Source organism: Orussus abietinus, unplaced genomic scaffold, assembly GCF_000612105.2.
Source record: "Orussus abietinus isolate OABI.00-Male unplaced genomic scaffold, Oabi_2.0 scaffold1054, whole genome shotgun sequence".
Classification (NCBI taxonomy): Eukaryota; Metazoa; Arthropoda; class Insecta; order Hymenoptera; family Orussidae; genus Orussus; species Orussus abietinus.
In genome coordinates this window covers 117-12731 of record NW_019395203.1, presented here as the reverse complement: position 1 = coordinate 12731, position 12615 = coordinate 117, and the positions used below count along the sequence as shown (strand labels likewise).

Below are 12615 nucleotides of genomic sequence, written 5' to 3'. Positions count from 1 at the left end.
AAACAGTCGTTAGAATAATGAATTCCCGGTATTTCGACAGTTTTACGTCGATCTCTTCATCATTACTGAAATAATATATAGAACCCTTAGTTCGTATAATTCTCAACGTAGTGTTTAATACTTCAACATAAATATAAATGTCGGTAATGGGACGCGCTAGCTTATGTTACCACTTCAGTATACAAAACGGCATTACCACTAAAAAGGGTACAGATGAATTTTACTTTACCGACGTCGATTAAATTTCTTAGCGCCTTTCCTATACTCTAAACACATTCGCGATCGGTAAATTTTTTTCGTTTCAAATACTGAGAACCAGCGAAAATAATGAAATTCTGAAACTGGTTGCCGCAAACTTGTATCGTGTATCGTTATGGACGTGAATTCACGTCAGCGGCAATCAGGAATAGAATTTAAAATGGCGTGAATTCACGTCACGTCATTTTGAATTCTATTCCTAGTTGCTAAATTCTATTCCTAAATGACGTGAATTCACGTCAGCGGCAAACAGGAATAGAATTTGAAAAGACGTGAATTCACGTCAGCGGCAACCAAGAATAGAATTTAAAATGACGTGAATTCACGTCATCGGCAACCAGGAATAGAATTTGAAATGACGTGAATTCACGTCAGCGGCAATCAGGAATAGAATTTGAAATGACGTGAATCCACGTCAGCGGCAACCAGGGATAGAACTTGAAAAGACGTGAATTCACGTCAGCGGCAACCAGGAATAGAATTTAATATGACGTGAATTCACGTCAGCGGTCGCGAATGTGTTAAGAGGATATAAAAGGCCTTTACTGAGCCGTTATCGGTTGATTTCTTCGCACCTTTACCCTGTATAAATACTTAGAAGAACGAAGGAGACCGCTGGTGCGTCATCGAGTGGAATTTAACATGCACCGAAACATTCGAAATTGTAATTATACTGTTACGAAGGAAAATCTTGCATAGGAGTTCCTAGGACAGTTCCTAGATTTTTCCTTGGAATAGTGATTTCTCACGGACACCTCTGGCTCACGATTCGGTAGTTTGATATCAAATGGCAGTCCCTGAATTATACTAAATCTTGTCCTTTTTCTTTTTGTCGGAGATGGTGTACTTGTCGTAGCTCTTGGTTGGATCGAATGGTTCCCATCGACTGGCTGGAAAGATGTGCTTATTTCTTTCGTACCACGACCTGTGGAAAAGTGAGGTTATTAATTTGGTTACGTCCAAGAAGTATGAGATATAACGTTATGTGTTGAAATTAACCCCACTTTAGGGGATCACGATCTCGAATTTTCGCTGATGTAGTGCCGAGAGCGCCTCTACGGTGAAATTTGGCAATTAAATATTGCTTGCGCGTTTGCTAGTCTTCATCGCGTTAAAAACATAACAATATGTATATTATACACGGATTATAATTTCGCTTTACGTATCTTAATTGCAAAATTAAAAGCGTTTTATGTCATTTACACCGGTAATAAATATTTTGGTTGAATTGTTAAAAAAAAATACGAATTTTCGCTGGTCAACTGTTGAGAGCGCCTCTACAGTGAAACTTTGCAATTAAATATTGTCAGCGCGACTGCTAGTCTTTATCGCGTTAAAAACATCACAATATGTATATTATATACGGATTATAATTTCGTTTTACGTATCTTAATTGCAAAATTAAAAGCGTTTTAGAACATTTACATCGGGAGGAAATATTTTGGTTGAATTATTCGAAAGATTTCGAATTTTCACTTATTAACTGCGAGAGCGCCTCTTCGGTGTAACTTGAAAATTAAAAAGTGTCTGCTAGTCTTTATCGCGTTAAAAAAACACAATATGTATATTATACACGGATTATAATTTCGCTTTACGTATCTTAATTGCAAAATTAAAAGCGTTTTAGGTCATTTACACCGGTAATAAATATTTTGGTCGAATTGTTAAAAAAATACGAATTTTCGCATATCAACTGCCGAGAGCGCCTCTACGGTGAAACTTGGCAATTAAAAAGTGTCTGCTAGTCTTTATCGCGTTAAAAAACATCACAATCTGCATATTATACACGTATTATAATTTCGTTTCACTTATCTTAATTGCAAAATTAAAAGCATTTTAGGCAATTTACGTCGATAGGAAATGTTTTGACCCAGCTGTCAATATAAAAACGAACGTCGGCAACGTAGGTATTTCGAAAAATCTTTACCGACGTCGATCAAGTTCCTCGCTGCGTTTTACTTCACCTTAAAACTCTGGTTAAAACCGAGTTTTGTGTAATGTAGTTTATTTACTGGATAGAACCCGAAAAAAAACCGCTGGTTTTAACCAGAATCGGTGAAACTTTGCCAACCCTGATACTAATTCATGGTTAGATGATTATCGGAGTATTCCCTATTTTGTCACCAACCTTAGTAACACCTTCCCTGCGTGGGATTCCTCCGTTTCGACGGATGCATCATGCATCACACGAATGTCGTCATGGACGTCGAACGTAAACAATGGTCCACTTTTTCCTCTTGCCTGGAAAAGAAATAAATAGATTAAGATAACGTAATACACCCACTGGTATAATTTAGAGCAGGGTCTCTTGACTATACAAAATGGCAATTACACATTTATTTTTCTAATTACTCATGGGTTTATTTATTTACTAATTTATTGATCATTCTCTTTTCTAGATGAATCTATATATAATCTATAGATGAATTCTACTTTATCGACGTCGATTAAATATCTCAGCGTCTTTCATATCACCTTAAGAATCTTACTAAATGTGCAAAATGTAGAAGCCGTGCTACATTTAGTCACGTGGCCATTTAATTTGGAATCATTCCTCTCACCTTCGTAACTATAAAGTCGTAAAACGTGTAATGATGCGGCAAAATCAAGTCTTCCTTGACGTACATCAGCTGGTCCGCCATGACTGTCTTCAGTTCACCAAATTCTCGTCTCAGGACCTCCAAACAACGCTGGAGAAGTTGATATATCGAATTACCTGCACACAGTACAAGCTAATATCGATTAATATTCAAGTCCCTCTAAAACCTGTGACGTCATATTGTTAACGGATAAGACTGGGTTAATTAAAAATGCAGAAGATATTTCTTAAACTATCAGTTACGGTGAAGTGAAATCTCCCCTTCAAATCATTCGACTCGCATAAGACACTTTTCTAATGATATTGTATCGAAGTATCTTAAATATTAGAAAATTACTCGATAGCATCTAAAAAATATCCAGATACTTTTACAAGTTGGATTTGCAAAATAAAAAATATGATTTAGCCTAGGCTAGAACCAAACTGACGTCAAGCTCTCATGTTTTGATCGATATACAATCATTGAACACATATTTTTAACAGCATAGACTGGATCGTTTAGAGCTTTACCTTTCTTCATGACGACACTTCTCCTGTGCCCCGAGCCATCCCAGTAACTGAAAGTGATTTCAATTTCTTCCTCCTTTAATGCGTTTTGTTTCATTGCCCACTCCTGCCTCAACTCTTCCCTCAGTTTATTTTCCTCTTCCTCCCTTTCTCTATCAGGCAGGAAACTCGTATCGACGTCTGGATTTTTCTTAATCTTTTTTGCAGTTGGAAGCGGAGAAGTACTACCAGATTGTTTCGATGCTTCAGGAGTGCTTTCGATCTCTTCCTCTGGGTTTTCTATTTCCTCCTCGTCTTCCTCCTCATCTTCTAACGTAAACGACAGAGCTTGAATCTGCTTTTTCTGTTTATTCTTCTCAGCTTGCTTCGCAGCGAGAGCTCTTTCCTTTTCTTGTTCTTTCTCCCGTTCCTTCTGGGCAAGTTTGCGTTCCCTTTCCTTGACGATGTTCTCCTGCTTAGCTTTCATCTCATTTAGTGTAACAAGACCTATCGTGGAAGTTTTTAATTGCTGCTCGACGGCATTGTAATGAGTTGCAAATTTGTTCTCGATGTTGTGGATCTTGAGGTCGTCTTCGATTTTTTTCTTCCTTAATTCAATCTCCTGCTGGGCGAGCTCTCGTTTCTTCATCAACTGCATCGCTCGACCAGCCTCGCTGGCTGCGCCTTTGTAGTGTGCCATTTTGACTTTTGATTTACTCTTTGTTTTTAAAAAGAACTCTTTGAAATCACTGCAACAAGAAAGACAGTTAATATTTTCAGTGCTTTACGCCAAGTCTACAACAAGATGGGAAAGCAGCATTTCTTACTAGAGGTTACGTCATTGAAGAAATTAAACACTTTCACAGAAATAAATGTCTTGAATCAAGTTACATTTTCGATAGCTACTAATACGAGCCATTAAACACATTGATTTTTAAACAAAATGCAAATTATGATTGTTTTCAGTGACACTGATATTTCAACAGAAAAGACAACTGATATTTTCAGTGCTTTACATTAAGTCTACGACAAGGAGGGACAGCAGCGTTTCTTACTAGAGGTAACGTTATTGAAGAAATTAACATGTTCAGTGCCGAAACAAATGACGAGTACGCTGTCGTAAATAGACCGTGGGGCATATACGCCCCACGCGGCAGGGAACGTGTTAATCACTTTCACCGAAATAAATGTCTTAAATCGAGTTACATTCAGCTGCTGTTAGCCTAAAGACAAAAGTCGTATTAAAGAAACGTAAGAATGAAGTGACAGATTGTAAACAAATAAGGTAAAGTGGTTTCCATAGCTAGTGATACGAGCCATCAAACACGTTGATTTTTAAACGTAATGAAAATTATGATCGTTTTCAGTGATATTGATATTTTGATGGAAAAGACAATACTTTCCGTGCTTTAGGATTAGAATTACATTCGCCTATCGTACTCCTAAAGACAAATGTTGTATCAGTAAAACATACGAATGAAGTATAACAGATTGTAATGCAGCATAACTTACCAGAGGTTATGGTACGAAAGAAATTAATCCCTTTCACCGAGTTAAACGTACTTGAATCGAATTACATTCGCCTCTAGTAATCCTAAAGACAAAAGTTGTATCAGAGAAACATAAGAATGAAGTATAACATATTGTAAACAATTAAAGTAAAGTATCTTTGATAGTCACTGATACACTCCAATCAAAATGTTGATTCATAAATGTAATAAAAATCATGATTCGTTTCAGTGATATTGTAACTTACTCGAATGGACTATCTCAGATTTATTAGAAATAACACAGAAATATAGACTTTGTTTCGCAAAACAATGAAAAGTTCCACTGGAAAAATATACGCAGAGGGAGTTCGAGGAACTGTACCGCAATGTTTACAACGGAGATGATTAAATACTTACTATGTTTCCACCGTTGGTATTTATTTAATATCGGATTAGATAAATCCGGCTTTGAGAACGTCTCCACCATGATAGTTTAATGTTAAATAAAAGGTGGTGGAGACGAATCCAAAGGTGAATTTATTTAATCCGGTACTGAATAAATGCAGACAACGTTTCCATCGAACTACTAAATCAGGGATTTATCGAGTCCCAGTAAATCCGAATTTAAGTCGCGATTGGACGCTCAGGGCGTGTATTACGCATTTTTGACGAGAGCGCTCACATCTCGCATTTTCATCTCACGTGAGTTTATTCCCCGAATTACGTATTCGATATATGAAAGAACGAGATCACTAACATTTCCAGTCTAGTAATATTGTTAAATAAAAGTAGATCCCTTGTAAATTGAAAATTATTGTGACGTAAGGGGTTATATATATATTTATTACGTATTTTTCACGAGAATGCTCACTTCTCGCATTTTCATCTCACGTGGATTTATTCCCCGAATTACGTATTCGATATATGAAAGAACGAGATCACTAGCATTTCCAGTCTAGTAATATTGTTAAATAAAAGTAGATACCTTGTAAATTGAAAATTATTGTGACGTAAGGGGTTATATATATATTTATTACGTATTTTTCACGAGAGCGCTCACTTCTCGCATTTTCATCTCACGTGGGTTTATTCCCGGAATTACGTATTCGATATATGAAAGAACGAGATCACTAGCATTTCCAGTCTAATAATATTGCAAATAAAGGTACATACCTTGTAAATCGAAAATTGTTGAGAGGTAGGGAGTTATAGGCAGGAAAGGCGGGAAGATGGAAAGCCGTTAAAAGTAAAGAAGAGGACTCGAGTCTATCGATATTTTTTAAATATGTATTACATTCATATTTACATGCACTATAATTAGAAGTTCAACGACATAATTTTCTTATCATGTCACGTAAGCATGAATTCTTTAACAGTTTTCAATGTTTAATAATGTAGTATAACCTCGCAATAACAAAAACTAACCTGTACATCCTAGTCAATTCTCTTTCTTCTAACGAAAATGGGTCTGACGCATCACGTAATTCCCATCTTCTTCTAATAAGATAAGTCTGATAAGAGTTTTGGAACGTGAAAGAACAACACCCCACGTGTCCGTTAGCAAATTTCCAAGGACCTCCTCTGAATCATCTGAGACGTTTATCTCAAGTGGAACCTCAAGGGTCCCCATGCATTCCAAACAAAGTCTCAAATGACCATCGGCCGCCTGGGGCGACAAACCTTTGCGGAGCGGATTCGAAAATACGAGTGAGGGTAAAATGATACTTTCCGGAAGTAATAACAATAGAAAAAGGATCGGCAAAAGAGAGTCAACACTACGCGGTGTTCCCAAGCGGTCACCCATCCAAGTACTGACCGCGCCCAATGTTGCTTAACTTCGGTGATCGGACGAGAACCAGTGCTTTCAACATGGTATGAGCGTTGACATTAACGTTTAAATGTTTATTTAATGCTCAGTTGCAAAACAAATACTTATTTATAATTTTATATTTTACAAGTCGGTCTGGCCTAATTTGTTTCAACATATTATATACGGGTTGATGTACCGTGTTTGTATTAATACTCTTCCCGCGCATTGTATGTTAACAAGAAACGGGCACGCATATCTATAAGGAACGAGTCTGTCCGATAAGCGTTCCAGACGTGAAAGAACAGCGTCCCACGTGTCCGTTAGAAAATTCGTAAAGACCTCTGAATCATCTGAAACCGTTTATCTCAAGTGGAATCTCGAGGGTCCCCATGCATTCCAAACAAAGTCTCAAGTGACCATCGGCCGCCTAGGGCGACAAACCTTTGCGGAACAGATTCGAAAATACCAGTGAGGGTAAAATGATACTTTCCGGCAGTAATGACAATAGAAAAAGGAACGGCAAAAGAGAGTCAACACTACGCGGTGTTCCCAAGCGGTCACCCATCCAAGTACTGACCGCGCCCAATGTTGCTTAACTTCGGTGATCGGACGAGAANCACCACCCCCGCCACTCGGACGCCGCCCTGAAGAAGGGCCGCGACAAGGCCGCCCTGGCCGCCGCCGCCGTCGCCAAGGTCATCAAGAGCCGGTCCCGCTCCAGGTGAGTTGGTTCCACTGATCTCAGGGTTCGGTAATTCCCCTTTTTTCGAGCTTTTTAATGTATATTACGTTAACAATGTAGTTTACCGGAGAAAATTGTAGAAAACCATGACTCAGACCGCATTCGTAGAGGGCGCCAGGGGGCCGTGGCTCCCTTTCAAACAATGGCGCGAAACCTCTCCCCGCTCGTCTCGGTTATCGCATGCTTATAAATTATTAAAACTAAATATATCAATGAGATTTTCAACAAATATTTTAGTTATCTTCGAATAAAATGTACGAGACATCTAAAGAAATCTGTCGTTTGAGATATTTAGTAAAGATTACAGAAAAATATTTAGTAATTATTCTGTACTACTAGGGTAATTGCAGAGATGAGCGGGAGATGTTTCACGCCATTGTTTGAAAGGAACGGCCCCCTGGCGCCCTCTACGCTCTTTACATCTCTGTAAAAATTGGAACTACTTTCGAAGGGGCGACATCTTCGCGGTCGGTAAAACAGGATATACGTGGGTACCGCGTTGTAATCTCAATTATCCACGCGTGACAACTTTATTTGGTATTCATAGTCTCTTTTCCTAACCCACGTTGACCCTGATACTAAAAACGAAAAGGCGATAACTTCATTCTGTCGATACTGTGCTGTATTATAAATCCGTATACGGGTTTTTCTTTACCGACAGAGAACATTTCGCCTCTTCGTAAGTAGTTCCAATCTTTCCAGAGGTGTAAAGGGCGTAGAGGGCGCTAGGGGTAGAGTTCTAAAATTCTCGGTAACATTAAATTGGAGAAGGTAACTGTGAAACATACCGTAAGTTACCGGGAACATTGAGAATTTAAGAGAACGTTAATTTTGTTATTTATACATTAGGTTTCTTCGTTTAAATAGCTTTTTTTTTTTCAATCAACTTCAAAGTTCAAGCTAAAGAGTAATAATTACTATTAGAAAATATTGATTATAGGGTCGTATTCACCTCCAGCTAAAAATATTCACGTATGTACAACTTCACGGAAAATTCCATGCGATTTGTTTCAAACGAACTGACATTTAATTCTGCGACGAAGCGAATGGGAGGTTTTGATTGGCTACGGAGAACGTACAACGGAAATTCCCCTCTACGATGTCTCTCTATAGCTAATCGAAACCTCTCGTTCGCTCTGTTGAAAAATTCAAATTCTCATAATTTCTCGATAAAAAAGGCTTTGGAGAAATGACCGATAAGTTACCGGGAATTTCTCTTCGTTTCTGACGTAACTTACTGGATTTAGAACTCTGTCTCTGGTCCCCCTTAAGGACGAGGTAGTTCCCCAAGTCCACTGAAAACTAGTCTTGTGCGCAGGTCTTCGCGCAGCAGCTCGGGCTCGGACAGCAGCGGCAGCAGCAGCGACTCCAGCGAGTCGAGCTACTCCTCGTCGTCGAGCGAGACGCGGCGACGCCGGGACTCGCCGCCGGTGGCGGCGCGCAAGGAGTCGAAGGGCATGGACGCCCTGAAGCTGAGCGGCGCCAAGCAGCAGATCAAGCTCACGTTGAAGCCCTCGAACAACGCGACGGCGCTTAAGAAGGTTGACCGCAGCGGCGGGGGCGGCGGTGGCGCCACCATCGCGGGGAAGAAGCGCCCTCTGGAGGCGTCGCCACCGTCGCGCGGCGCCGATAGTAAAGCTAGTGTCGCCCTGGCCGCCGCGAAGGCCGCCAAGAAGGCGAGCTCGCGTCGCGAGGAACTCCTCAAGCAGCTTAAGGCCGTAGAGGACGCCATCGCGCGCAAGCGCTCCAAGGTCTAGGTTAGGTACCGCGTTAGAGGTTAGAGTTGCGTTGGATGGTTCACGATAGACGATAAGCGACCTTCTGGGTCCCCGCGAACATGTTGAATAAAGAGCACTCATATTTTTACGTCACCCTGGACCTTACGACGTTCATTCGCTTCCGTGGTACCTCCAGCCACGTTTTCAGAGGTTTTAGAGGTTATGTCGGATTTCTATGCAGGCGGAATTATGCCTCGTTTCCAAGCGCATGGAATTGTAGGTTTGTTCGCGTTGACTGCACTTTCTGTACTCGAGGGTAACGAGGGTACTACACTTTTCTTCAAAAGTGCAGAGGGGTAGGTACACTTTCGGCGATGTTCCGATCGCCAGAAACCTCGCCAAAGTCCAAGGTGATCGATTTAGTAGAGCGGTATGGGATTTTGAGGTTAGCCGTATCGGGCGATGAGGAATACGATGGGTGAAGCATTTAGTTGCAGCTAAATGTCACAGATGGCTACGTTGGTTCGTCGAAATGTAAAAAGTCGTGAATTCATGGGATTTCGGCAGTTTTATGTCGATCTTTTTATCATTATTTTACTGAAATGACATATGGAATCCTTCAGTTCGTATAATTCTCAACGTAGACTGCAAAAGACTTAAATATAAATATTAAATTAATTCAACGTAATTTCGCGAAACAAAAAATATATGACTTAGACCACTTTCATAATTATGGGCACATATCACCTTAAGGCCATGATTAAAGCGTATTCCGATGTTGTTCCAGCTCTAGCCGCAGCTCAAGCCGCTCTAGCTACAGCTCTTATGACTCCCTGTCCAGGTCCCGGTCCCCGTCCCCGCCGTCGCGGTCGCGCGGCGCCAGAGGCAGGACGTCGGCGCGGGCGGCGCCGCTCGCGGCCGGTGCGGAGCCTGCCGCGGCCGACGCGACACTGGCGCCCCCGGCGCGCGGCGCCATGCTTATGAACCCCCCCGCTCCCTCGCCGCGGCCGCCCAAGCCCCCCGGCTCCCTTTCCCCCACCGGCGGGACCATCCACCGGCGTGCTGGCCTCAACCCGCCCGCCCCCANCGCAAGGAATACTTAAATACGGAGATATTAATTTTTATAAGTTTAACAAGCCCATATTTGGCGTTTCGCGCATAAGTGTATACTTGGTGCGAAACTCTACCGAGGTTCCTAATGAGAATTCCATTGCGCAAGAAATTCTCAAATACGGAGATATTCATTTTTATAAGTTTAATAAGCCCATATTTGGCGTTTCGCGCATAAGTGTATACTTGGTGCGAAACTCCACCGAGGTTCCTAATGAGAGTTCCGTTCTGCAGATGATGCGGAAAGCGAACAAGCGCAAGGAGTCGGACGTGGACTTCGAGGAGAAGAAGATGAACCTGAGCCTGGGTCAGGACGAGCTGGACCGAGAGGCCGGTTACTACGTGCGCGCCGCCAGTCCGGAACCTCCTGCGGAGAGGTGGCCGCCGGGGGAGTCCTCGCGACGCCCTCTGCCTCCCAGGATCACCCCCGACCGCTACGTCGAGGAGCCGGAGCCATACTACCCGCCTCCGGCGGCTCCGCCCGAGTACTACAGGTCGCTCTCTTTTTCTCGACGCCATTTTGGTTCTGGTCTGGGCTAAGTTGAGACATTTTTTTAACAAAATTGAAATTTTGAAAATGTCAGGATAATTCCTAGGTGCTCGCGAGTCATGTGTCAAAGTTTCGGACACTTCTATTCAATGCCTTCTTAAGAAAAAAAAAAAAAAAAGGGTCTTATTCGAATCGACTGATTGGAGGGGGTTTTCACATCACCTTAATGTCTGTACTTCACATTGTCACGTGATTCAGGAGTACTAATTTAGGTTTCGATTGGTTCCAGAAGGGTGCGCTACAAGTCGGAGACCCGCCCGGGCGCGGAGTATAGAGACAGAGTGGAGTACCACGCGGTGCCGCGAACCGCGAAGCGGTCCGTCTTCTCGCCGGAGCCGCACGAGCGCGAGAGAGAGCGCGAGAGGGACCGCGAGCGAGAGCGCGAGAGAGACCGCGAGAGGGAGCGCGAGAGGGAGCGCGAGCGGGAGCGCGACTACTACGAGAAGTACGAGAAGTACGAGCGGAAGCACAAGCGGCCCTCGCGGGAGGTCATCGTCGAGCGCATCCCCCCGACCAAGTGGCGCGCAGGCGCCGACCGGGAGGAGGAGCCCGCCTCGGTCGAGCGGGCGCGCGGCGACGAGTGGGCCGACCCCTGGATGCGCCGCAAGTCGCCCACCGCCGTCCGCAGGACCACTCGCCCGCGCCGGCAGTCCTACTCGTCGGGGTCGTCCTACTCCTCCACCAGGTACCAATCGCGGACCGCCATTTTGGGCACGGTGGTGCGTGCCGCCATTTTGCGCAAGATGGTGTGCGTCGCCATTTTGCGCAAGGTAGTGGGCGCCGCCATCTTGGGCAAGGCGGTGTGCACTGCTATTTTATGCAAGGTGATGTGCGTCGCCATTTTGTGCAAGGTATTACGCGCTGTCATCTTGAGAAAGATACGGTGCACCGCCATCTTGAATAAGGCGGTGTGCACTGCTATTTTTGTGCAAGGTGATTTACGCCGCCATCTTGTGCAAGGCAGTGCGCGCCGCCATTTTGCGCAAGGTAGTGGGCGCCGTCGTCTTGGGCAAGGCGGTGTGCACTGCTATTTTATGCAAGGCGATGTACGCCGCCATCTTGTGCAAGGTGATGTGCACCGCCATTTTGTGCAGCGTATTACGCGCTGTCATCTTGAGAAAGATACGATGCGTCGCCATCTTGTCCAAGGCAGTGCGCGCCGCCATTTTGCGCAAGGTAGTGGGCGCCGCCATCTTGTGCTATGTGTTAGCGCCGCCATCTTGGGGGACATACAGTACGCCGCCATCTTGGACAAGGCGGTGTACACTGCTATTTTTGTGCACGGTGATTTACGCCGCCATCTTGTGCAAGGTGATGTGCGCCGCCATTTTGCGCAAGGCATTACGTACCGTTATCTTGAGAAAGATACGGTGCGCCGCCATCTTGTGCAAGGCAGTGCGCGCCGCCATCTTGTGCAAAAGCATATCACCTTAACGTTAACACGTTAAGGTGATATGAAAGTGTGATAGAAACATAACAAAAAGTAAAAATATTTATAAAGCTTCTCTCCAAACTGGGTGCGCTGATTTATTTGAAACCTTCATGCGTGATTATCAAAGCCATAAAGACTAACGCGCAGCTCATGAAATTTCTTTTTTCCAAAAAACTGTTCTACTTATCTCGGACAAGAACCAAAGAAAGATATTTTTTTTCTCGAAAAATGAAATTTCACGGGCAGCGCGTTCTTCCTTAGAGCCTTCATTATCACACGTTGAAGTTCCAATTAACTAGGTGCCACCCAGTTTGGAGAAAAGTTTCATAAATATTTTCACTTTATGGTACGTATATACCACACTCTCATATGTGCCCATAATTATGAAAGTGGTCTAAGTCAAAATTAACAAAAAAATGA

General features: G+C 43.1%; 3 protein-coding genes and 1 non-coding gene across 4 annotated transcripts; 2 read left to right on the top strand and 2 right to left on the bottom strand.

Annotated features, from left to right (window-relative positions):
- Positions 1-696: 696 nt before the first annotated feature.
- On the bottom strand, positions 697-5210 carry LOC105695970 (protein FAM50 homolog). Its single transcript, XM_012418051.1, has 6 exons — positions 5100-5210; positions 4856-4937; positions 3368-4092; positions 2820-2974; positions 2387-2499; positions 697-1183 (listed from the first exon to the last, which is right to left on the bottom strand). The coding sequence occupies exons 3-6, from the start codon at positions 4041-4043 to the stop codon at positions 1066-1068; spliced, it is 1062 nt and encodes a 353-aa protein (XP_012273474.1). The 5' UTR covers positions 4044-4092; positions 4856-4937; positions 5100-5210; the 3' UTR covers positions 697-1065.
- Positions 5211-6600: 1390 nt separating this feature from the next.
- Positions 6601-6719, bottom strand: LOC111674224. Its single transcript, XR_002762314.1, has one exon. It is a non-coding gene; the product is annotated as a 5S ribosomal RNA (ribosomal RNA).
- Positions 6720-7266: 547 nt separating this feature from the next.
- Positions 7267-9256, top strand: LOC111674222 (zinc finger CCCH domain-containing protein 18-like). Its single transcript, XM_023433687.1, has 2 exons — positions 7267-7364; positions 8704-9256. The coding sequence occupies exon 2, from the start codon at positions 8843-8845 to the stop codon at positions 9140-9142; it is 300 nt and encodes a 99-aa protein (XP_023289455.1). The 5' UTR covers positions 7267-7364; positions 8704-8842; the 3' UTR covers positions 9143-9256.
- A 1194-nt stretch (positions 9257-10450) lies between these two features.
- On the top strand, positions 10451-11939 carry LOC111674223 (zinc finger CCCH domain-containing protein 18-like; the record flags this gene model as incomplete). Its single annotated transcript, XM_023433688.1, has 3 exons — positions 10451-10707; positions 10993-11614; positions 11697-11939. Coding segments are annotated over exons 1-3 (1122 nt in total), but the record flags the coding sequence as incomplete, so codon positions are not given.
- Positions 11940-12615: the final 676 nt, after the last annotated feature.

Bases quoted from the DNA above. Each gene is read 5' to 3' on its own strand.
- LOC105695970 (XM_012418051.1), bottom strand. From the start codon at position 4,043: ATGGCACACTACAAAGGCGCAGCCAGCGAGGCTGGTCGAGCGATGCAG. The intron at 2,500-2,819 runs GTGAGAGGAATG...TTTCTTTTCCAG, and splicing joins ACGACTTTATAGTTACGAAG to GCAAGAGGAAAAAGTGGACC. The intron at 1,184-2,386 runs GTTGGTGACAAA...ACTTTTCCACAG, and splicing joins GCAGGGAAGGTGTTACTAAG to GTCGTGGTACGAAAGAAATA.
- LOC111674222 (XM_023433687.1), top strand. From the start codon at position 8,843: ATGGACGCCCTGAAGCTGAGCGGCGCCAAGCAGCAGATCAAGCTCACG.